Source organism: Eleginops maclovinus, chromosome 15 (genome assembly GCF_036324505.1).
Source record: "Eleginops maclovinus isolate JMC-PN-2008 ecotype Puerto Natales chromosome 15, JC_Emac_rtc_rv5, whole genome shotgun sequence".
Taxonomy (NCBI): domain Eukaryota; kingdom Metazoa; phylum Chordata; class Actinopteri; order Perciformes; family Eleginopidae; genus Eleginops; species Eleginops maclovinus.
Window position 1 is genome coordinate 10,215,698 of NC_086363.1, and position 23,293 is coordinate 10,238,990.

General features: G+C 38.3%; 2 protein-coding genes across 4 annotated transcripts in view; one reads left to right on the forward strand and one right to left on the reverse strand.

Annotated features, from left to right (window-relative positions):
- The first annotated feature begins 915 nt into the window (after window positions 1-915).
- Window positions 916-4,823, forward strand: nme6 (NME/NM23 nucleoside diphosphate kinase 6). 2 transcript variants are annotated; one of them, XM_063901689.1, is made up of 6 exons: window positions 916-1,174; window positions 1,397-1,521; window positions 2,222-2,324; window positions 2,782-2,821; window positions 3,460-3,620; window positions 3,792-4,823. In XM_063901689.1, the coding sequence occupies exons 2-6, from the start codon at window positions 1,429-1,431 to the stop codon at window positions 3,941-3,943; spliced, it is 549 nt and encodes a 182-aa protein (XP_063757759.1). In that variant the 5' UTR covers window positions 916-1,174; window positions 1,397-1,428; the 3' UTR covers window positions 3,944-4,823. The 2 variants fall into 2 exon arrangements, with proteins under 2 accessions (XP_063757759.1, XP_063757758.1); XM_063901688.1 differs by having other exon boundaries at window positions 1,426-1,521.
- The window catches only part of baalcb (BAALC binder of MAP3K1 and KLF4 b), a 72,656-nt gene continuing 53,440 nt past the window's right edge, over window positions 4,078-23,293 (reverse strand). Inside the window, exons 1-5 of one of the 2 annotated variants that reach the window (XM_063901691.1) lie at window positions 9,040-9,268; window positions 8,031-8,201; window positions 7,231-7,453; window positions 5,262-5,461; window positions 4,078-4,766 (exon numbers count right to left, since the gene is read on the reverse strand). In XM_063901691.1, coding sequence (XP_063757761.1) covers window positions 4,602-4,766; window positions 5,262-5,461; window positions 7,231-7,411 — 546 coding nt within the window. In that variant the 5' untranslated portion in view covers window positions 7,412-7,453; window positions 8,031-8,201; window positions 9,040-9,268 and the 3' untranslated portion in view covers window positions 4,078-4,601. Of the gene's footprint in view, window positions 4,767-5,261; window positions 5,462-7,230; window positions 7,454-8,030; window positions 8,202-9,039; window positions 9,269-23,293 lie in introns of those variants that run through there. The other variant, XM_063901690.1, reaches the window with a different exon arrangement.

A 23,293-nucleotide genomic window follows, 5' to 3' on the forward strand; every position in this document is an offset into this window, starting at 1 on the left:
TATTATTAAAAATAATAATAAAAGACATTATTAAGTAGAAAGTTTGTATATAGATTTGAATGCTATATCCACTCAACCCCTCTCCCGCCCAACACCTCCTCTTGTCCTGTCCTCCCCCTCATGGGCGGTAACAGCTGTGGTGTCACCCCAAGTCACATGACATGGGCAGGTGGGAGAAACCTATGTGGGACATGCATCCCCCCTTTCTTCCCCCCTATTCTCTCTCTGTCTGAATGTCAAACCCCACACGCACTCACAACCTCCTCTCTTCAAGGGTGTGGCCATTTTGCATTGCTGGAATGTGCTCCCTGTTTGTAACTCATACTGTATGTCTGATCTCCCACATTGATCACATTCCCGGCTTGTAGCTGTCGTGTTGCGGTCTCTCCCAAGAGACTGTCAGCTTAGAGAGTAACAATTCATCAGTGGTTCAGCCATTATCCACATTTACATTTCACTATACTTAGTTTTATTGTTTGAAATGTGAAGCTTTTAGGGAACTTCCCTTTAATGCCCTTAATGAGGCAATCTAAGGGACATTCAAGATTTAAATTCACTGTACTTGATATTAAAAGAGACATTGAAACAGGACAATTCCATTCACTTTTTTGAAGATTCATAGTTCATCCACAGAGAGCACTTGTTCAAATTAAAGGACGAATCCATTGCATATGAAATGGCCAAAAAAAACCCAAAACGTATTATTTAGTAAAATTATCATTTAAACAGTTTAAAGGACATAATATGTTTAGTGTTGTGTTGTAATAATGATTAGTTTTTATTTTATCTTTGTCTTAAAACTGCACTGAACTCTTAAATGGATGCAAAACAAACACAGCATATTTATAGGAACCAGATGGACATCAACTGATAATTGTTTATGAGTTTGTATACAGTAGGAACATTGTGTGTTGATTTAGTTTCCGGGGACACTAATACGGGGCGGACTGACCGGTGCATGGAGTCATTTATTGGAAATAACATTATTATATCTTAACGCATTTACGTTAAAAACACGTAAATATTTCAGCACGTATTGTAAAAAGACATTTCGAAAGTATTTGCATTTACAGCCAGCGAGTTTAGACTGAATATTGAAGTGACGAGTTTATATTTGCTCCAATATGGCGGCTGGTCTGTTCTCTTCAAACTGACTGTTTTGGACAAAAAGCTGGTAACTATCACATTATCTGCAAGTATGGAAGGGGGCAATATTTATACTTTAACTGTTTTATTGTGGTTAATCAGCATGAGCATAAATTCAAAAAGAAATACGTAGTTGCTTATGTTGTTTACATAGCATGTCTTGGTTTCATTTTGAACATTTGAAGCTGCAACCTCGTGAGGTAATGCTTAATTTCCTCAGCTAGACAAAATGTACTCACTAATGTTTTAGGGAATCTATGATATCTATCGTTTCTGCAGACGATGTTCCTCACAGCTCGCCGCCTGTCCAAAGTGCTGCAGCTCACCCTGGCGGTCATCAAACCAGATGCTGTGGCTCATCCTGTGATGTTGGAGGTGAGAGTCTGTTAGTGGTGTTTTAACTTTTATTTAATTGTCTCAAATGTTATACAATGGTCACCCCTACTTAAGCAGTTTTATCCATATCTTTACTTGAAAGGGCTATTGCTGTCATGTTAGTCTTCGAGAGTGAACCGAGATAGCATATGAACATTAAGGCCTCTGCATATTATTTTAGCTCCCTCCTCCTCAAAATAAATAGCTGTAACGTTCCCCCCCCCCCTACAAAATATGGACACAACATAATCAAAACATGCATATGTCACAACTGTCCAATTGAGTGTCTACAAAATTGTGTAAAAAAGTAATACTGTGAGGTTATTTTATGTGGCTTATTTAGTTTTTCCCTAAGATTTAGACATTGGAAGAAGCTCCATTGGCTTCTTGATAGGTTCACAAGCCCGGAGGCCTCAAAGCAATGAAAGTGGAAGTTCCCTATTTAACGTTCTAGAAATTAGACCACTTGTTGTCATCCTAATTATAAGGAGGAAAAGGAGGAGAAGGAACTCTTGTATCAGAATAGTTGGGTATTTTTTTAAGTATCACCCCCTACCAGCTCTAATACCTGCAGATAATATGCAACTCAAGTCCTTCAAGCTTGTTTACAGTTTTGATCCAGAAAAATGTAGGTGTAGGATATTGTCTTCATCAGCTACAGTATGGTACAACAAGATATAAACAACATTTTATCCTTCAGGCTCTCCATCAGAGAATCCTGGACAACAACTTTGTCATTGTTCAACGCAAAGACCTCTCGTGGAGGAGACAGGACTCTGAGAGGTTTTACGCTGAACATTCAGGTGTGCATACGACGATACAAATGAGCAAAATACTGTTGTTGTGATTCCATCCGACCACACAATTTAGCCAGCAGTGTTTTTTGGCAGACCTATTATCTAAATACCTTTTAAATCCCAATCAAGATATATTCTTCAAAGTTTTAATATATAAAGCAATTAAAATGTTCTGTTCCTGCACATATTAATGCATCTCTAATAAGAACCTGGTAATGTAAAAAAAAAAAAAGAAGAAAGTATTTGAGCACTTCTCCCAGCACTGCATCTAGGTCAAAACAAGTGATTCATTGTATGCTGTTTCGCCCACACACTGAGAAGTAAAAACTGAAACAACCTCTTCTCTAAAAGATGATAACTGTACAATATCTTTCATTAAAGTCAGACAGCGAAGAATGGTTTTGCACAGTTAAATAGTTTTATAAAGAGTTGAAAATTGATAAAGCTCTGTTTTACTTCATAGAGCGATTCTTCTACCAAAGACTGGTTGAATTCATGTCCAGGTAAGCCATTATGTGTGTATTTCTAAACCATGACAGGGATGACTTACTTTGTTTAAGACGAGTCTGTTGCATTTCAAACGGAATAATAGCGACTTATAAATCCCATACCAATTAACCCGCTCTAATTTTATGCTCAGCAATGAATCATTTACTGAAACTTCACAACAGGAGTTTAAATTATCAGCAGATAACAGCCCTGGAGCAATATTCATGAAAGTCACCATGTAGCCCGCTGGCAAAAGATCCACGTGAGCTCCTCTGATTTGCAAATGGTCCCTCGTAAACACATTGTCATTATTGTGCCCTCGCAGCAGTCAATTGGTAGTTGCCAAAGCAACCTTTCTCTGGATGCTGTCAGTGTTATTGAAGACATTAGAACGCATCCGGAGCCCAGGTCCAGTCGGCATTGTTGAGCTAAAATTAAAACACCAATATGAATTCATGGACATGCTCCTCCCAGGAGGTTTTTGGAGTGGATAGATTGGATTTGTGCCAGGAGTCAATTTTTGCCCCCTCTGTTGAAGCATGGAAAGCATTCAGTGTTCAAATTGTATGTCTACACAGAGCAGGGTATGGTTTGGCGTGATAATTGCCTTTGATTCATGACTTCTCAAAGTTGGTGTTTTGATTTCCCACAGCGGTCCGATGCGAGCGTACCTTTTAGCCAGAGAGGATGCCATACGTCACTGGAGGGAACTGATGGGACCAACCAGAGTTTTCAGAGCCAGATACACTGCGCCCGAGTCTATCAGGGGCCAGTTTGGACTCACAGACACACGAAACACAACTCATGGCTCAGGTAGGAGGAATAAGGAGTGTCATGCATTTACATACAGTATGCAAAGCCCATTTCCCGTAAGCAACAAAACACACACACACACACGCTTTTGGTGTTATCACAAGCTGTCAAATCACATATACTGATTACGGAGTTCTTAAATGGCTTTGTTTTCTTATCATTCCTCTTCAGATTCCATTGAGTCGGCACGAAGAGAAATCAGTTTCTTCTTCCCAGACTTCTGCATGGAAGAGTGGATGGAGAAAGAGGAGCCTTTGTTCAGATCCGGACAAATAAATTATGACCATCAAAAACAGATACACACACTTTCAACCCAAAGCTGACCTCAGAGCTGCTCAGAATCCCCAAAGACTGCGTAGACACTGAAATCGCAAATGTTTGTGGATTTGCTCGCAAAAATGCCATCTGCCAGAGAGTATGCTTCAATCCCACAGGCTGTATATAAAGTTTATTCTGTGGCCAACCCAAAACATGCATATGTAAAGTGCCAATATGCTTATCCCTTGCTTTAGTATTTTCCTTGAATATATAAAGATTATAAGTCATATAAATCAAGGACCATCAATGTTTTCCTTTAATTTATTTAACAAGAAATTACAAGATAAGAAAATCTAACACCTTTCTGTACAAAACGACTCAATGGAGAGGACAATGTTTCCCACTGTCCTCAAAGCATCCTAAAATGTTGATGAGAAGGCTTTTTTAGATTGTAGGTCACTTGAGAAATTCCAACATTTGCCCAAAAAATATTTCCTGTCCCTCTCTTTTTTTTTTGGGTCTGATACAGTATGTACTGTCATGTTTTGTGTTTTCTATGACTAACCTACAGTTTTACATGTCAATGTTGTAACCATAGCATAACATGATACAGTGTATACTTTTAAAGAAGAAAATCCGCCATCAGATTTGAAACAAAGTCTCCATCCGTTCACACTGTCACTTCCGTGCTTTTTGTTGGGCTTCTTCCAGTCCCCCCCGCTCTCAGGTGTTTTCTGTGTTCACCTGTTTGAGGCTTTCCGAGGGTTTCATAACCTCGTAGGTGGTGAGGGACTTCTTCACCTTCCCGTTCTTGTCCACCTGATGGATGCTCTGCGTCACTGTGATGGTCACCTGCTTGGTTGACATCCGATTGTCCTGCCATTTAGTCTGATGATGAACCACGAAGGAAGAACAAAACATGATATATTAAAATACTACACCAAGTTTGCTGTAAAGATTGTGAATTTGTTTGGATCGGAGATTGCGTAAGTAAGAGACTCTAAAATGTAATCTGATCATTTATGGACTCAGCACAGAGACGGGACCACATTCTGACATAGTTACTAAGTTACTGTTATGTTAACTTATGTAAAATATGTATCAATTAATCAGGCTTGATCAAGAGAAGCATCAACAGTTCCATATTTGAGAAACTGAAACCAGGAAATGTTTCCTTTTTAAAATACTAAAAAGATTGCTGCTGAATTTCTAATTTGATCACTCACTGTTTCAGCTCCAGCAAAAAGCAGGACATAAAGTGGTATACAACACCTTGGATGGTTGTATTCTTCACACCTGTTGAATACTAGTCTCCCACAATGCAATACTTTGATACACAAGGAAAAGTGCATTGACATATTCTACATTTGTGGAGAGTCTTACAATCTCTTCAGTGTGTAGCACGCTTCTGCGCTGCACTGTGGTGCCGGACGACAGTATCACCCCCTCTTTGGGTGGAGAGCCCAGTATAGCAGGTGGGCTGCCGGGCTTCACGTCGCTCAGACTGGCTTCAGACACGGCCGAGCAGACCTTTAGATACGCCTGAGCAGGAAGAGGGAGGCCCTCCTCGAAGAAATCTGGAACTGGAACAAAACAAAACCTCAGCTTGCTTTACAATCCAGGATATGTGGGTTAATCAGTAACCTTCACACTGGATTTCCTGTTTCCTGATAGGACTTATTAACACAAATATTAACATCCATTTAATGGCATGGATATTATAATATGGAAGAGGGATTCAAATTAAAAAGCAAACAGAAGGGAGCTTATACTTTTCAACATGATAAATAATGCTGACATAACATTAACAATTTCTGAGACATTATCTGGAATATGTAGAAATTCAAGAGCTGAAACAGTGCCATGTTTGTAAATTAGATAAATAACAAAGCTGATTAATTGTTACTGGATCTCTTATACAGTAATCAGGGGATTGTGCTCCATGATAACTGTTATTTATAAATCTGAAACGCCCACTTTCAGCTTTTTTTTTCAAAATATCCAGGGAATGGTATATTTCAGTTTTGCCAATATAACTGTTATGATATCCCACTACTTATAATTCCTGTAGTGTAGAAATGTGTAGTTTGTAAATCTCACTGCATTAGTCACAGGTCTGAGCTTTCTGATGGCTTACAGGTGCATTACTGCCACCACTGAACTAATCTGACTACAGTGTGAAGTGTCATGAATAATGGAAATGCTCTGAATATCACTCAGGAGCGGTATTGGGTGTGCATGTCAAGCGTGTGTTAAATGATCTGGATGACGGCATTTTATGGATGTACAGCTTCCTTAGCTATGTGTGAACTTCAGTAAATATTCAGGCTGTTTAGGGACTGCGAACACAAACAGAACAAAGACTTTTTAAAGAAAATGTACAGTTAATGTTCAATATAACCACTTCATACTACAAATTCATATTTATGTTACATTATAGTGACACAACTGTTTAATATAAGCTTTGTTGCTGATTTATTTGGCCAATTCTGGATCTGTTTTATCTCCTCTGAGTGGACCTTGACTGAATTGCCTTCACAATTACATCAAGGCTCCTCGGCCTTCATTCAACAACAGCTGTATCTGTTGCCATGAGAGCCAAGTCCTGTCTCAGCATGGTTGCTTTTGATGTAGCCTATTATGTGCATTTACTGATTAATTACCTCCCTGCCTCAAAAAAAGCGCACCCGCAATTTACTGAATAACAAGAAGAAGAAGAACAGCAGAATGATAGTGGGATGCATTTGTTTCTGAGCTGTATGTGGGGACTAACTGAGCCCCAAGAGAAAGAAGGTTTATAAATGGTTTGCTGCGCCTCCTTGGGTCGTACATAATCCTGAGCTACAGCATGAGGGGCACTACAACAGTTTTTCAATTTCCTTTTCCATTTTACGTGTGCACAGTGGCTTGTTGTTTGTAACAGCCGTGAAAAACCTTGAAAAATGTTTGACGTCACGAGGAAAAAACATTTTCCGTATGGATAAAAGTGTATAGATAACACATAAGTGTCATACTTCACTTTGATGTTTAGAGTGTTAGGAAGCCCATTCATTCAGAATCCAGTCCAATTACTAGCCTAGTGCCTAGTGTTAAAATAAACACAAGCACATTTTCAGCCCAACAAAATAAAAACCACTGCTTCTTTTAACAAACATTCAAAATTAAACAGAAACATTGGATTGGTATATTACATATACCATACTCTGCAGTGGGAGCCTAACTAAGCACTTATTCATACAACTCAAATAGTATTATTCCTTTGTTCAGCAGTTTAATGACCGCCTGTTCTACGTTACGAGACCAATTAAGTATTCATGTATCCAACCACTCAACTCTAATTCCTTTTCCTTACCAGGGGTGATTGTTTTCTCCGAAGCAAAGCCAGCCTCTGAGTTTTCGGAGGGGATGCTCTGGATGGAGGACAGGGGGATGTCAGTGTCGGTGCTGGTCAGCCATGTGGACTCTGTCTCCTTGGTCCAGCTCTCCAGGTACCGAGGCTCCAGAGCATCGGTCCTGCTCCCCCCGCAGCCCATAGCTCTGCCTCTGGGTGGCTTAGGCTTCCCACCTGGACCTTTCTTCAGAGGGAATTAAAGGAAACAGCAGAGATTTACACTGGATTGTGTTGTAGGAAGCTGTGATATCGACTGAGTGACACTTTTTCCTTCTAGACATAAAAGATTCATGATGATTCAGAAACTAGAAATGAAGCTATTGGATGATAAGATAATCAGTCAAATAAAAACAAGAACATTTGTATTTTGAAAATACATTAGCCATGTCTCGCTTGTGATGTGCTGACATTTAAATGGTTTACAATAATAATAATAACAATAATGTATTGTGTGCTAAGTAGAGCCCAGTTTAAAATACAATTACTCTGGTTTATGGAGGAGTAATTCTACACCAAAATCAATCATAGATACAGATCATAATGAAAATTAATTGTATTGTATTTTACCATGTGTTACAGCTGTGGCCTCTGGGTTCTGGGAAATTTTCAAAGGCATGGTATATAGAAGGTTTAAAAAAAATCGAGAAACTAATGGGCAGATGAATCGATGAAGAAACTAGTGATCAGTTGCATGCCAAAACTAAATAGTGTACAGTTAAATTGTGTGCATTTTACCAGAAAATATCTCATATAATACTTACAGAACAGCACACAGCTGTGTTAAAAACCCAGTGTCCTCATAAGTTCAGCCTTTAGTGACTTCTTTCCTTTAAATAGTAGGCTGAGAGGTCCCTTCTCTGTTAACTCAATCTTGTTTACAGCTCTCCATGAGCATCCGAAGGCACCATTGATCAGCAAATCCAGCTAGTCACCTGATAAAGAAAGAATCCATTTATTTAGCAAATCTGGCACACTGTTATTAAAACTTTGCTCTGTTGATCCACAATGGCATGAATGACTCTGCCCTAGAAACAAATATCTAACTCTTTCTTGGGATTTGTCCTTACAGTGTAGCCTATTGAATGCTGTATTTGATCTACTGTTACCAAATACATATGGTTGTTAATAGAACACTTCTATCTATCTATCTATCTATCTATCTATCTATCTATCTATCTATCTATCTATCTATCTATCTATCTATCTATCTATCTATCTATCTATCTATCTATCTATCTATCTATCTATCTATCTATCTATCTATCTATCTATCTATCTATCTATCTATCTATCTATCTATCTATCTATCTATCTATCTATCTATCTATCTATCTATCTATCTATCTATCTATCTATCTATCTATCTATCTATCTATCTATCTATCTATTCATCAATACCTACCATAAATTAGACACTGATGTAATTGTATTGATGGACTAACACTAAATATGATGTCCACAATTGCATCTCCTATAGATCCATAGATCGCCTGGTTCAATAACGACAATTAGGTTCAGATAAGGGAATCCAGATAGTCACTACAGACTGTAGGGTAAAGGCTGTGGTAAATACGCAGGACATTAATACCGATATGAGTCCGTATTGCATCTTACACAGCTATCATCGCTACAGGCGAACACAAAATAGCAACGACAGCGTAAAATGAAACAACAAATAAAACCCTGAATGATGTTAGGCTGAAACGCGAAATACGCCAGTTTTCTGTTGGGTTTATGTGTAAAAACACGTTATATATGATAAAGCCTTACTGGTGTTATTGTATCGCCCCGGACTGCTCCTGCGTCTCGTCGCTTCACACACGCGTGACATGTTGCCAATAATCAAAATCCCCCGGTCGATAACAGGCTGCACGTCCGTGCACATCACGCGCTCCAATTCCCCAGAGGAAAAGTGGATTTACCGACAGAGAGACTGTTAAATGATTCAGACTATTCTAATGCAGAAACGCAGGTACATGTGTGGGGCGATTGCCTCTACTGTTACCAGGTAAACTTTAAAATAATAGTGGTCCTCTACTAAGAATTTCTGCTTTGTATCATTAGCTTACTGTAGTTGCATATGAACACTTACTGGTAAATACATGGTGAACGAAATGGTGTATGAAATGTAGGGCTGCAACGATGAATCATCAATAATTAATCAGTCAAGTGGTTTTTAATGCAAGAAAATAGAAGTTTGTGTTCCATAGAAAAATACTTTTCAGCCTCTTCAAGTAAAGTGATTTCTATTCTATTCTGTTTTATAGGAATAAAGACATAACCTTGGCCTGAGAGAAACTAGGATGCATGTTCTTCAATATCTGACTGAACAGAGTAATAATTAAGCAGGTTCATTGATAATGAAAATAAGAGTCAATTGCAGCACTATTAAAATCACAAAGGCCATTATTATTATTCTAGTAATGACATTTTCAGAATTAATAATAATTCATCAGGCTTGAATATGGGGGTAGGTTGAATAATTGTCAGGTGAGTTGTTTAGCCTTCAAAAAAACCAACACAATTTGACTCAGCAGTGAGAACCTGTGACCCAACACATTATGCCCCTAACACACCAATAAGATGTTCACTTCTCTGCCCACAAGGGGACAGTCACTGCCCACTCCTGTACTAAAAGCACTGGGCTTGTAAATAAATGGCAAAGTAGTTCCCAGATTAACAATAAACCCTTTAACAATGTGTTAGAAGGCTAATGATGTTTGTGTTATTGGTGGTTGTTTGGTTGGTATCTATAAATCTTAGTCTAACATTTCAGTCTCACCACACAATATGGCAAGCTTCTGTTTGCAAAAGTTAAGTGAATGGACATCAGAACTCTTGATTTCTTTGAATATTGTTATATGTGAAATCAGAACTGGTATATCTATTACGTTCAAATGTGACATTTTCAAATCCAGGCTTTCTTTAAGGAAAAGTCTCAGGGACATGAAAGAAAGATAAACAGTTCTATAATTGGAAAAAATATCTTCACACGGGTTGTAGGAAAAGTGCAGGTGTTACTAATAACATTTCAAGTACTCAAGTGTACGAGTGAGTCATGGCTGTGTGGCATTGATCCAGCATTCACAACAGAAGGACCCTGAGATGGAAGCAGCTTGATTGAAGTTAGCCTTCATTCATTTGATTATTTGCACCTAAGTCATTATTACGGTGAATAGGTGTAACAGGCCTATGGAGTGCTGCCAATATGTGGTATCATTCACTTCCCCGTGTAAAGTTAGTTATTTCCTAAAACTGCATTTCATTGATTGCTTGTGAAACTTCTTCCAGCAAAGTGCTAATTCATCACAGCTTTTTGATCCCCACAATGAACCATATAGAGACAGTAAACAATATTTCTCCCTGTTTTATAGAAGTGGTAATATTTGAAAAATACAGCCGCTGTGAAGGAGAGGTCTGCTCCTGTGAATGAAGTTCATTTATTTTTGATGTATCAGCTGCCAATAAAGCTTATTACCAAAAACAGATGAAGAATGGCGCTTCAACTGTAAGATCAATTCAGTAATGGGGCAGCGGACCACTTGTTCCCGTCACACAGCGGAAGATTTAATGGGCAGCAGTGTACAGCATACTTGATGCACAAAACACTTCAAAATACAGGCACGATAATCTGATTTACAACTCTTGGGAAGGTCTGCTGATGCTGTGAGCATTACCGGTGTGTAAACTCTGGCCTGTACATTACATTTTTCTTCACTACTGGACAGTTCGTAATGGAGACTGGCAAGAAAGACAGAAGAGCACATTTATTCCCAAACCATCAACAAGTCAACACTGCAGACACCTTCATCACTTACCCGCTGCACCACTGAACCTCCACCCTGTAAATATATGCATGAGTGAAAAAGCACTCAGTGGAAAAGTAGAAACACAGACACCACATTTATTTAGACACTGTGGGGGATTATCTAAAGGATTAAACTACCAATTGGAGTCCTGCCCTTTTCATACATATTCAAGCTTTATTTTGGTCTGAGCTGAATCAAATCCCTGTAACTTTTTTCACTCAACCCCCGTCACACAACAAAATGAATCTTGCTTCCTGGGGACAGTTTGGTCAATATGAGGCTTGACAGCTTTGATTTGTATGTCCTGCACCTCTGTCCTATTGGTCTACTGGTCAATAGGCCTGTCTTCCCATTACCCTGGCGATTAATGTGGCGCGCTGCCAGACGCTACACTGTCGTGAATCATGGGTGAGAGTTCAACTGGTTCAGCTGCAAACAGGGACGCCTGCCACTGAATCTTATAGAGAAATGTAAGTTAGGATTAATGCCTTGTTTTCAGTCTGGTACACTGAGCACTACTGGTTTAAAGACGTGTTGTGCGTGTCTAGATATTTATATGTCTCGACCATTAAATCGGAAATACACAGTTTTTATTTCTTTCAGGAGTTACATGAGAGCAGCTCTAAACTCACAAATTGAATCAAATATGTGAACACTGCAACAGTGAGGTGTTATTATGTTGGTTTATTTCTACTTTCGTAGATAGTATCTGTACATAACATCCAAACTTCACAAGAGGGCTGTACTGCAAGGTGTTTGGTATTTTCAAGGTGACTCTCCTTTAACCCAGAGTTTCAACCTGAAATCTGCTTAAAATGACCTTTCACTAACTAATTCCTATGGATATAGCATCGCATTTAAGCCAGTAGTCAATCTATCAGCGATACAGATTTTTAGCTAAGGTAAAGCATTATATATACACATTTGTAACATAACATTATTACAGCAAACAAAGCCACGCAGTTATAGTATAGTTAAATAGTATACTTGCACCTGTTGTAAGAATGTACATTTGTTCTTGTACATGACTGTTTTTAGCTTATTGTATGAAGTTAAAACACTATTTGGTTTATTTGCATGGTTGTTTTTGATCTTACTGAACGAATGAATGAATACGGTCATAATGCTTCTTGGCCAATTTTATTACACTGACTCTAAAGAAAAGCCTTCAATAAAATCACAGCAGCATACATTAATAGTCCTCTAAAGCCTATTATTCATCAGTTCGACGTTTACTTGCATATTAAATGTGGTATTATTCCTTCAAACCACAGTGTTGCCATTTTGGATGATGTCTTTATGCTTGGTTGTAAGTCCAGTTTATACCACTGCTTTATTGCACCAATAGAACAGCAATTAGAAAATTGGTCTTTTAGTAGGGGATTCATCATAAAAAAAATGTTCAATCACTAAAAATCTGCAAGACTGCAAGTATTGTGAGTCAAGCCTTGCCACATAGTTGTGAAAGGAAGGTCCTGTGTCCTATTTTTTTGTGAATTACAGGAAAGTCTTGAAAGACTTGTGTGAGTCCAAGTCTCCAGTCTCAGGCTCTGACACCAACATGGCTTCACTGATAACAAATCAGAAACTAATTAACTTTATAATTAGGTAGGTATGTTTTCCATTTAAGTGACATTTGCCCATTTTCCTGAAAATTCTCTCAGGTTCATTGTGTCCTCAGCTTTGGCCTTCATGATTCTTCAACAGAAATGTTTCACTCATGTTCATGAATAGAAGCACATTTTTATATAGAGGGTTGTTAAACCAAACTCTGCCATCCAGTCAGCCTTCGCATTCATCCCCCACTGCTTCATCTTTAACAGCTGTTCAAGGTTGATAGCGAATAATATGCACTCTCCATTGATTTGCAAAGTTTTGCGGGGAGAAAATAACTATTTTCTGGTAAGTTCTGTCAGGAGGGGGAGTGAATGAGCTAATTTGCTGCAGTGAGGCAGCCAAATCCAAACTTTCACTGGGATTTCAGTGAGTCAGCCGGTTGGTTACTGCTCTGGAAAACTAATTAGGATGCTTTTAGAGAGAGCAGAGGGGGGAAAGTTGACTCCCATCACAAAGGACCAAGAAATGTTGCAGTTATGCCATATTGTTCCCGACGTGATTGAATGTAATGTGAAGTCATTAAATGTTTTGGGGGAATTGGTCTTTATTTTCTCTCAGTTAATGCCAAAAACTATATATTTCTAATCAAATATGTAATTTTCCTGACATTGATTCACCTTGGAAAACAACGAAACACTCTGCGAATGACACAGAGATATTATCATGTTCACTTGTCCAGATTCTATCAGCAAATTATTGATATTGGAGCTTCCAGCGGGACAACGAGCAGCTTATCCAGATTGAGCTTTGCCTGGTGATTGTGGTTCAGTGGCATCAATCACATCTCTGGGGCTTTTTATTTTTCTGGCAGGGACGTGCCTCTTCTCCTCTGACTGGCAACAGCAGTCTCCCCCCGATGTAGAGACGTGCCAGAGATGTCTAAAGAGGTGCTGTTCTTTCAATCCATCATCTCGTCACAGCTAACATAACACCTTTTCATTAATGCAGAGTGCTTCAGAGGAGAGGCACCGCTACTAAGAAAGGGAGGAGAACAACAGTACTTTCATACTAGGCAAAAGTGGTAATGATATGTGATGTTGTTTATTGCTCCTAAGTTTTTATGCTTTTAAGGAACAATAAGAGCGGCTTAGAACCATGTAGTCTTTCATTCACTATTTCGCCTTGCTTTCTTGCAGATAGTCGACTTATAAAACCTTGGAAAGAGCCTTGGCTGTACAATTCATAAAAATCATTACCATTCCACTTGCCGCTATATATAAATAAATATATGGATGTAGGATGTCTGCGTTAATGGAAACTGGAGTAAGTAACTGCATAGCACAGCAATATTAAGTATATATATCTTCAGGCCTTAATTTAATTAATATATTTCATCTTATCCTGATGAATCAACCTTTTATCTCTTTAAGAAAAGAAGTCAAAAGTTGTGCTGCCCTAGAATTGATGTCTGATCTAAAAATGATTAATATGGCCACCATAACAGAGTCATTCTCCATGACTGATTTATGTAATTTTCCCTACTGTCATTTAAATTATCAGGGGAAGTGCTAAAATCGATCTTTAGCCTCAATTGATATTTCCGCCTTTTAAATTCTGGTAAAGGCTGGCCCGTTAATGCAGCCTTTGCACTTCGTGGGCTTCATTCGTTTTATCCTGCTAAACACACAACTCTAATCCTATCAAAGGCAGGGAATATTCCAGAAAGGGCATTAGTGGGGGCTTACGAAGCACAGAACGGAGAATTAGTATTCATGGAATTTCTTGGGACAGACTCTTTTTTTAGTTTTAGGGAAATTATCTTGGGAAACTCTGATGAAGCCAAAATGCAAAGACAGACAATATGCAGCCCCTCTTTCTGGGATCCTCAAAAGCTACGTGGATATACTTCCTAGTAAAATCAAAAAACTTAGTAGAGCATAGAAGATTTACCATTGAAGCATTTAAAGACCCTAAGTAAGGACACCTCAAAATGCCTTATCACAAGAACACCTGAGCTACAATCTTTTATACTACGTTGAGTTGTATTTTCGAGAGAGGTAGTATGAGTCAGCTCTTCTGTATTTCTGACTCAAGGTTTAAATTGACCAAGTTCAGCTTTTTAAAATAGTTTATCAAAAGGCCTAGAGGGTGATTGAGTGTACAATAGTGTTAAAGACTACACATCACTGTCATTTCAGGGCTAAACTATAAAGACTTCAATCCTGTTCTCAGAATGACATCACACAAGGGAAACAATCCCCTACATGTAAATGAGTGGGGTTTTCTTGCAGTGAGCAATAACAGGCTTAACAAATGTCATGGTAATAACCGTATTATATGTAATATCTGCCTTAGGAACAACAAAATCAATAGGTATGCTTTAACCTTTAGTTATATAATCCCTGAGAAGATGATTGGCCTTTGGAGTGGCAATAAAATAAATGCTAATGCTAAGTGAGAAACACGTCCTTGGGGGAACATTAAGTTGTTCATTAAATGTCATGGTCATTTTACATTTCAAATCTTTGTGTAAGTGAGAATTTGAGCCTGAAGGAGAGGTCACCACAATCAGTACTTGAGTGCTTTGATTAGGGACCAATCCTATCTGACAGAACTGATGTTAGCATTTAGCTTAAAGAGGACTGCGCCTATGTATTATCCATTTTTCATAAAACAAAGCTTTGTTGGATAGATTATTTTCTTTTAAAATTCTTAATTTAGTAGATTAAGAGTATTATTTTTCAGTTTACAATAATCTTTGACTAGTAAATAATTAATTGTTGTTGAAATAATGCTTTTAGTGGACGTATATTGTAGGTATTGTTGTTAACAGATGCTGATTAACACAAATACTTTATACACTGAAATCATTTAGATTTATTCTATTTTTTACTGTGATTAATTACAGACAGCATGAGTGACATTTTGACAGCATCATTTCTGTCATTGGTTGACAGTGTTGACAGCCATCAGGAGCTAATGAGCCAAAGAGATAATTTGGGTAATTATTCGCTCTGTACTCCTTGAGCAATGATAATGTTCTCACAGTGAGACATTTATAAAGTCAATAACATCAATCAAAGAGCTAATTTAGATTCATTTTTTCACATTTGTTTTTAAATAAGAAAGGCATACAATTAGCTGTGGATCCTCAAACAACATAAGTGCAGTCAATTTGTAGAATATGGTTCAAATATTCATAAAAGATACTGTCCTGTAAAAATACTCATCATCAGATGAGGCTGTTAAATTATTTTTCCATCAGAATATCTATTTAAAAGGTCATTTGTTAATTGATTTATCTTATGGAACAATGTCACTTATGGTGAGTAAAACGGATAACTGACAAAAAGCAATAGCAGCTGAATTAAACCCTCCATATCTTTCGGTCATTGATTGGGGATACATCAAATATTGATTCATGAAGTTATACAGAGACGCAAAACAACCACGAGTGCCCTAATATTACCATCCGACTCCAGGCTGATATCTAGTCGCTGTAATTAAACTCTGAGTGCTGTCGCTTGGTGACAGTGATGATTTGTTGCTGAGGCAGGGGACCATCCACGAACACTGGTTTGGCAAATCCTTGTAGGCAGTTTTTTTATTTAAATCCCTTTGCTGGCAACACTTGCTGATTTTGAAATATTGCTTTTCAATCGACTGATTTTTGAGCGAAAGATCTATTGCAACCCAAAAACCCCCTCTCTCATACTGAATCAATACACACCAAAATGAATCCCGGTTAAAGGGATAGAAGTGTATGTAACAATGAAAAGGTGCAGGCGGTGCAGCAGATGGGATACACTGCTGATTCACCCTAATGGGAAAAGGGAACATCCACAGCTTGCATCCTGATGTATGCTCCTCACAACTCAAAGCGACAGGACAGGTAAGGCCTAAAAGCGAACCCAATTCAGAAAATAATGGCACATCATTAGTACAATTCCTTATGGTTAGGATGTCCCCATTTATAAAATGCTGTTTGCTACGGTCTTGCATCATTGGACCCATTTACGACAGGTCCAAACATGTTTTGGTGCTCAAAATGATGAGAGTTAAATAAGGTTATAAGCAGGCAGAGGCTGGAGACACGTTTGTCAGGAAAGGGTGTGCCTGAGCTGATGTCCCCTCTAATCATGAAGCTGTCGGAAATGATTTAAAGTGCGAGCAGACGAACGGGTCCGCTGCTCTTATGTCTCTGAATGTACGGTATATCAGCCGTGGTGAGGTGAAATGTCATAGTATAAAAAGTGACACACATCAGTGTGTGTTGCCGAGGTCAGAAAGTATGTGTTTTTGGTGACAGGGGACATTGCTGCTTATGCTATTTGTGAGATTTTATCGGATAATAAATATAAATGTGTGCATTTGTGAGAGAATAACTGCCTGATATGGCGGTGTGCGCTGTAAGTTGGTTGTGTGGTTGCAGGCTTTTTCCTGTGTAGGAGGAACACTGAAACAAACGATATTGTGGGAAGTACTTTGTTTTAAGAAATAGATTATAAGTAGGAAGAGGATGTAGTCAGTGTCATGTCACCCATTGTTTTTTGAGCAACGTTTTTTTTTTTTAACCCTAAATGTTGGCATCTTGGCCATCGTCACCTACAACAGAGGGCAGGGGGGTGGAGATAAGAACAACCAAATGCTGATAAAAGATCATTTTAGGCTGCAAATAATGCAATTCGTTTCTATGAACTGAAATTTCACTTTAAAGTGTCAACTATCAACTTCTAACACAAAACTTAAAGCTGCCATAGAAGGCATCTACCTGGTATTTTAAATGGCTCTCTGATGTCTACAAAGAAGGCATATCACTTTGGTTGATCCAAAAAAATGTCCAGATGTGGTTTTACAGGCCCATTTACAACCCTATGATTTGGTCCTAGAATGAAACAAGCTGAATTGCCTTATTTGGGGCTCATTTAAATAATTATGATGAGTTCTGCTCTGATTGGCTGGTTTACAAGGAGCAATTCATGGCTGCCTCAGAAGTAAGTGAAGTTTGCGAAACTGTGAGAGATGAACCATGGAGGCTATTGGCATCCAACCTTACATGTTTGAGCCTTTATTGGAGGAGGAAACCGATGAATTTGAAGAACAGCCAGTTGGTCGGAGATTGGAGAGCAACGTTACGGAGTCTTAGCGTTAGTGTTTCCAGCAGCTGGTGTATGCAAATGTTGGGGCTGGACTACCTACTATTTGCATGTGAAGGAGGTAACAATGGTGTTTGAGGTTCCCGGTATGTCAGTTCAATTTACCGAATTGTCCTTATTGAAATATGCCAAGGTAAATACAGTTTTCTATTCTATGGCACCTTTAAGACAGTACTTGCCAATCTGAAGGCAAGCACGCCCTTAAAAGAATTTGCAGCTTCATTTTCTATTTTACTCTAAATGGAGCCATCATTTTTTCCGTTGAATATCACTCTGTATTAAAGAAGACTTAAAACTGTCATTTATTAACATAAAACTTATAAGGAAAATGTTTATGTAGATAATTAATAAAGTAATTTACTCATAGACGTTTACATCATCTGACCTTATATTGCGACCAGTGGAATCCCCACTGTTCGCCAATAGAAAGAATACACATTTGAGCAACTATTTTTACTTCTCAGGCAAAGAAGTTGCATCCTGTCCCCCCCAATAAAAACCCTGCCAACTTTCCCTATAGCTGTTCACATTCAACATTTATCTGATGTGACATAACTGTCAACCTTCAGCTGCTGCCGCCGTGTTATTGAATGACTTTGTCAGTCATTTTGGCAGCAGCCTCTGCTGATTCATGTCTCTCCCTCTCCAGAGCACTTGGCACCTGCTGACAAAATCAAGTTTCACACATCAGGTCAATGTCAACTACCACTGCCTCGACGCTTGATTTTAATGATGATCCTAACTGCAGTTGAGGATGATAACCGGCCTCATGCTGACATTACGTTGGTCAAATGTGATGAATTGATTGATTATGACACCTTTTTTTAAAATTAGATGACCATTTCCAATCTTATTTTCATAAAGATTTCAAGAGAGAATACTACCTTTTATACTTCAGTGTGCTCAAATGATAATAGCTCACATGCTTACAACCTTACCAATCTGAAGAGATTAAACTAATAAATCATTAAACTACAGTTAAAGCCTGACAACCAAAGATCAGATGAAACTACACTCTTGGACATTAAATACCACTTAAGAGTCTATAGTCTGCACAGCTACGCTTTAAATACAATACAGCTGGAAAGGTTATTCACCCAATCAAGCAAAGTAAAAATGATCTACATTTTAGTCACTTTGAGTGCAAAAAAGACTCTTTACTGCCTCCAATATATGGAGATTTGCTTATTTTCACCATTTTATATTATATGTATGTGACTATCATTGGGTTTTATAAGGAAAAAACAAGAGACTTAAAGACTACAATTCTAATAATTTCTGACATTTTATAGAATAAAAATGCAATCTATTTATCTAAATATAATCAGTAGTTTAATTGAGAATGAAATTAAGCCAGTAGCCAGTACAGTCTTTACATGATGCAGCTGCCCACAATGTTCTCATTGTAAATGTGACTCCATGGAGCACTTCCCTTCAGCCAGTGATGTAATATTTTTAACTGCACATCAGACATTATAATGTGCGCCTGGCACAGGCGAGGGAACACTGTGAGGACATGAGGACGATAATTTGAGGATATCATGTTGATCGGGGACCTCGCAGTCTGGGTGAGATATTAGTTTATTCAGCGTAGCAGATGTTGAATTTGACCCACTAGTCTGTTAGTGCTGATTAGATTCAATCCGTCTTCTCTGATTAGGACAGGATTTAAGTACAGCTTTTAAGCTTTTTAAACTCCATCCTGGCTTTATATTTGTTATTTCCTGTGTGTGGTGAAGATTTTAAATTAGTGGCTGCATGCAGTGCCATTTCAATAATAATAACAAAGATAATATGGGAGATAATGTAAATGCATTGACCTGTTGCAGCTATTTTTGTTTTAGGTTTGGCTGATAAGACAGGATGGGTTTGCTCCAAAAGAAGGAAGTAAACCCCAGAAGCTGACGTGTTCATTAAATCAGCAACAAGTCGGTCGATAATTAACAGAGATGCATGACGCAGTCTCCATTTCTCGACCTCTTCTCTGAGGGCAGACAGTGACGAGCGAGAGGGAGAAGCAATGCAGCATGGGATGAGAAAGATGGATGATCTGTCAAGGCTGAGGATGTGATTAGTGTGAGCGTGGAACACAGGGGGGAGGAACAGTGAGGACGACCTTCAGACCTCACCCCAAACTCCCCTGTCAATCATACTGCTCAAACCATGGAAACGCTTCAGTGAGGGGTCATCAGGTGCCTCAGGCTGAATCGTCCCATGTAAGGTAACCAGTGGGCCTCATCCATGCTAATTACATGGATGAAAAAATGATTTATGAAACCGGCATTCGTAACAACTTTTAAAACATTAAAAGTTGTTATTCAAGTAAAACTGCCCAAAAAATGTACCTCTTCTTGCAACTGTAAGTTGAATATGATCTGAAGCCTTTTTAATAACCAGCTCTATAGTAAGGGGAAGCTTTGAAAGCAGATAGAAGTGCATCAATAGAGAGCTGTACGTTTGAACAGTATACTGCAGTAAGAGATGTTCACTTCTGATGACTGCTCTTGGTTTTCTGTTCTGTTGGAGCACAATCTTACTCCCCTCTGCTCCATCAGTACGCAACAGATGCATGGATTTACACATGGACAACTCTGACCTTGTGTTTTCCTCTGAAGCCTGGGATTAAAATCATTTTCTGATTTTTTTGTATATCACCAGTCCGGACACATGGAGACAACACCGTCCTTGTATTTAATCATTCTGCTCTTGAAAATGTCACTTTACATGACCAGCATAAAACATAGTGTACAAAAGAGATTTCAGCTGGCAGGCTATTTCATCTCCTCCACATTTTCTTGCAACTTCCTTTTTTTCCTGACCACTTGGTGGCAACAGTGGTTCATGTTGTTAAGGTAGATTTGAATAGAAATAGAATTGAATAGAAGTAATTCAATAAGATAAGATACATCAGCTAAAGTTAACTGCTGCCAAAAAACCTCTGTCATTAATAAAGATGGTGGGAACAGAGAAAAATATTTAAATCACATGAATTTCTATTTTAAATAACCCGTTTAAAGTTCTGTATCATATAGCACATTGCAGTACATGTATGCACGATTCACACAATAGGCAGCATTGATCGTGACAACAGTAAGAGAGTGTTACAATAGAAATATAAGAGTTGAGTTTAAGGGGTTTAAACTTTTGCAATACCCTGGCGAGCTTAGAAATAGATTTTCTTTCTAAGGTCTGAAAATACTAAAACGAAAATGTGCTGAAAACTTCTGAACTATAAGAACACATTGCTTGTTGTGGTGATTGGTCACATTTCGTAACATTTTCCCATTTCAGTTCCTGGTTTTGCTTTCCTGGGTTGGCTGTGTAAGTGGTTTTGGAAACAATAAGCCTTTACAAATACAATTCTGTGGTAATGGCACTGAATCTACAATCCGTTTCTTTGCTTTGTTGCTTTTTTTTTGTCAGATACTCTAAGACGACATTCATTTTCCACATAAAGTTGTGGGATTTGGGTTTTTTAATAATGTGGAAGTACAATGTTGTGATTGGAACTAGCTGAGTCAGCACACGGGACATTATAGTTTTGCAGAAAAACACAGCCAATGGTTTGAACATGTGTGACTTTTTTAAACTGGGTCAAAAGGTCTCTCAGGACACAGAAATGCAACACACACACATTTATAAACAATTCATCTTCCAAAAAGAGGCATGAGATCATTTTATAGGATTTTCTTCATCTCTTTGCTGAACCATGGCAATTTTCCGCTGAGAAAAACATCAATCTATTAATAGAGCTCATCAGAGCAACAGACTCCCAAGAAGAGTATAATTAACAGCCTGTGGATACAAACAATTCAATTATCCCCGTTTCAATTAATGCTTTACCTGATCCAACCTCTCTGTCCCAGTTCACAGAAACATCACTGTCATATTTTGACAGCTTCATGAGATTGTTTTAATCTTTGACTGAGACACTAAAAGGAATATGGATACCATGTGTAATATATGCAGTTTAACTTGATTGTGTTTAATATTCAGTCTACTATTTATTTTCTATCTTTTAGAAGTTTTATGTTTTTCTCATGCTGCTGATCTTCACTGTCCATGCCGTTGTACATTTTGATTTTAAATGATGCTGCTTTGTCGAAATCCTCAAGAGACACTGACACATATTTTAAGATTTGCCGCTAGATGTGTTTTTCAGTTGCTAATATGGAAGCAAGTTGAATCCACAGTGAACAGTGTTAATCCTGCTGTTGTAGAAACATAATAAGTCGTCAACAGAAAGGGGACAACAGGAAATGCTTGAAGATACAACAGAAATGGTGATGAGGATAATTATTGAACAGTTGCCTATCTTTTTGGGGATTAAACAGCGGACAGGAAAGCAAAAGTAAAGAGTACAATATTGTTCTTTGTCTTATTTGTCCTGTGACTCCTACCTTTCATCGTCTCTGTATCTGTTGAACTCAGACAAGCAAACCAACCCTGTGATGTCACAGCTTATGGGACTGCCAGTATGTGGTGCCCTTGCCAGGAAAAACATTAAGGGCTTCCTTTACTTTTAGATGCTTACTCTTAATAAAGAGAAATGATGTATTGAAACCATTAGCATTATACCTCGTCGTGTGCACTTCTTTTTAAAATCAAAGGAAATCTCTCTTCCTTACAGCGAACTATACTAAAACAGAGATATTTCTTTTTCCATTTAATTTACGCATCAGCGCATAGAGTGAGGAGAGCGATAGGATGTGGGGGAGTGAATAGAAGATAAAAGGAAGGGTTGAATGAGGTGATTTAGCAAACTTATTAAATAACATCCGGATCTATTGCAATGAGCCAACTTGGCCTCTGTCTCAGCCACCTCATATCTATAAACTATCACCTGATGTTAGATTCTTGGCATTTACTAATGCGAATTCAGGAATACGCACACTCCTGTACTTTGTCCTGCGATAGAGCAGCCGTTCTGCTTTCAGAATCTTTCTCCTAACAGTTCTTGCTTATCTGCACGGCCTGTTTGAACAGTGAAGTAGATGAGAATTGAAAACGCTGCTAGTAATTACAAGAGACCTCGATGTGAGTTAAAGTTCACTTGTCTCGTCGGAGATTATAACTTTTTTTAAGTTGTAGCTACGTAGTGAGGGAAAATGGCTCTTGTTAAAATTCAAACCCTGTTGCAGGAGATTGTCTTCCTCCGTCAGCTCTATCGATTAAACTTGAATCAGGCAGCGGCCCCGTTAGATCTTTTTCTCTGGGGATGCTAAGGTGGATCACTCAAACAAGGACGGACATGCATAGATACTGAACCTGTTGGCAGCCGTGGAAGATCCCTTCAGATCTCCTAACTAAGTAATAGTAATCTGTTAAAAGAACTGAACATTTTCATTCAAAATCCAAAGAAAAGGTACATTTTGTAGTATTATCAGTCAGTACTTCATGTACTTCATTTGATACATTACAAAGGACATACTATTGATACTGATTCAACCTTGTGTAAGCAGCATTTTCCTGCTGTAGCTGGACGAGTTGGAGTTAGTTTGA

Coding starts and splice junctions, on each gene's coding strand:
- nme6 (XM_063901689.1), top strand. CDS start 1,429: ATGTTCCTCACAGCTCGCCGCCTGTCCAAAGTGCTGCAGCTCACCCTG. Junction 1,522..2,221: donor CTCATCCTGTGATGTTGGAG/GTGAGAGTCTGT, acceptor TTTATCCTTCAG/GCTCTCCATCAGAGAATCCT. Junction 2,325..2,781: donor GTTTTACGCTGAACATTCAG/GTGTGCATACGA, acceptor TTTACTTCATAG/AGCGATTCTTCTACCAAAGA.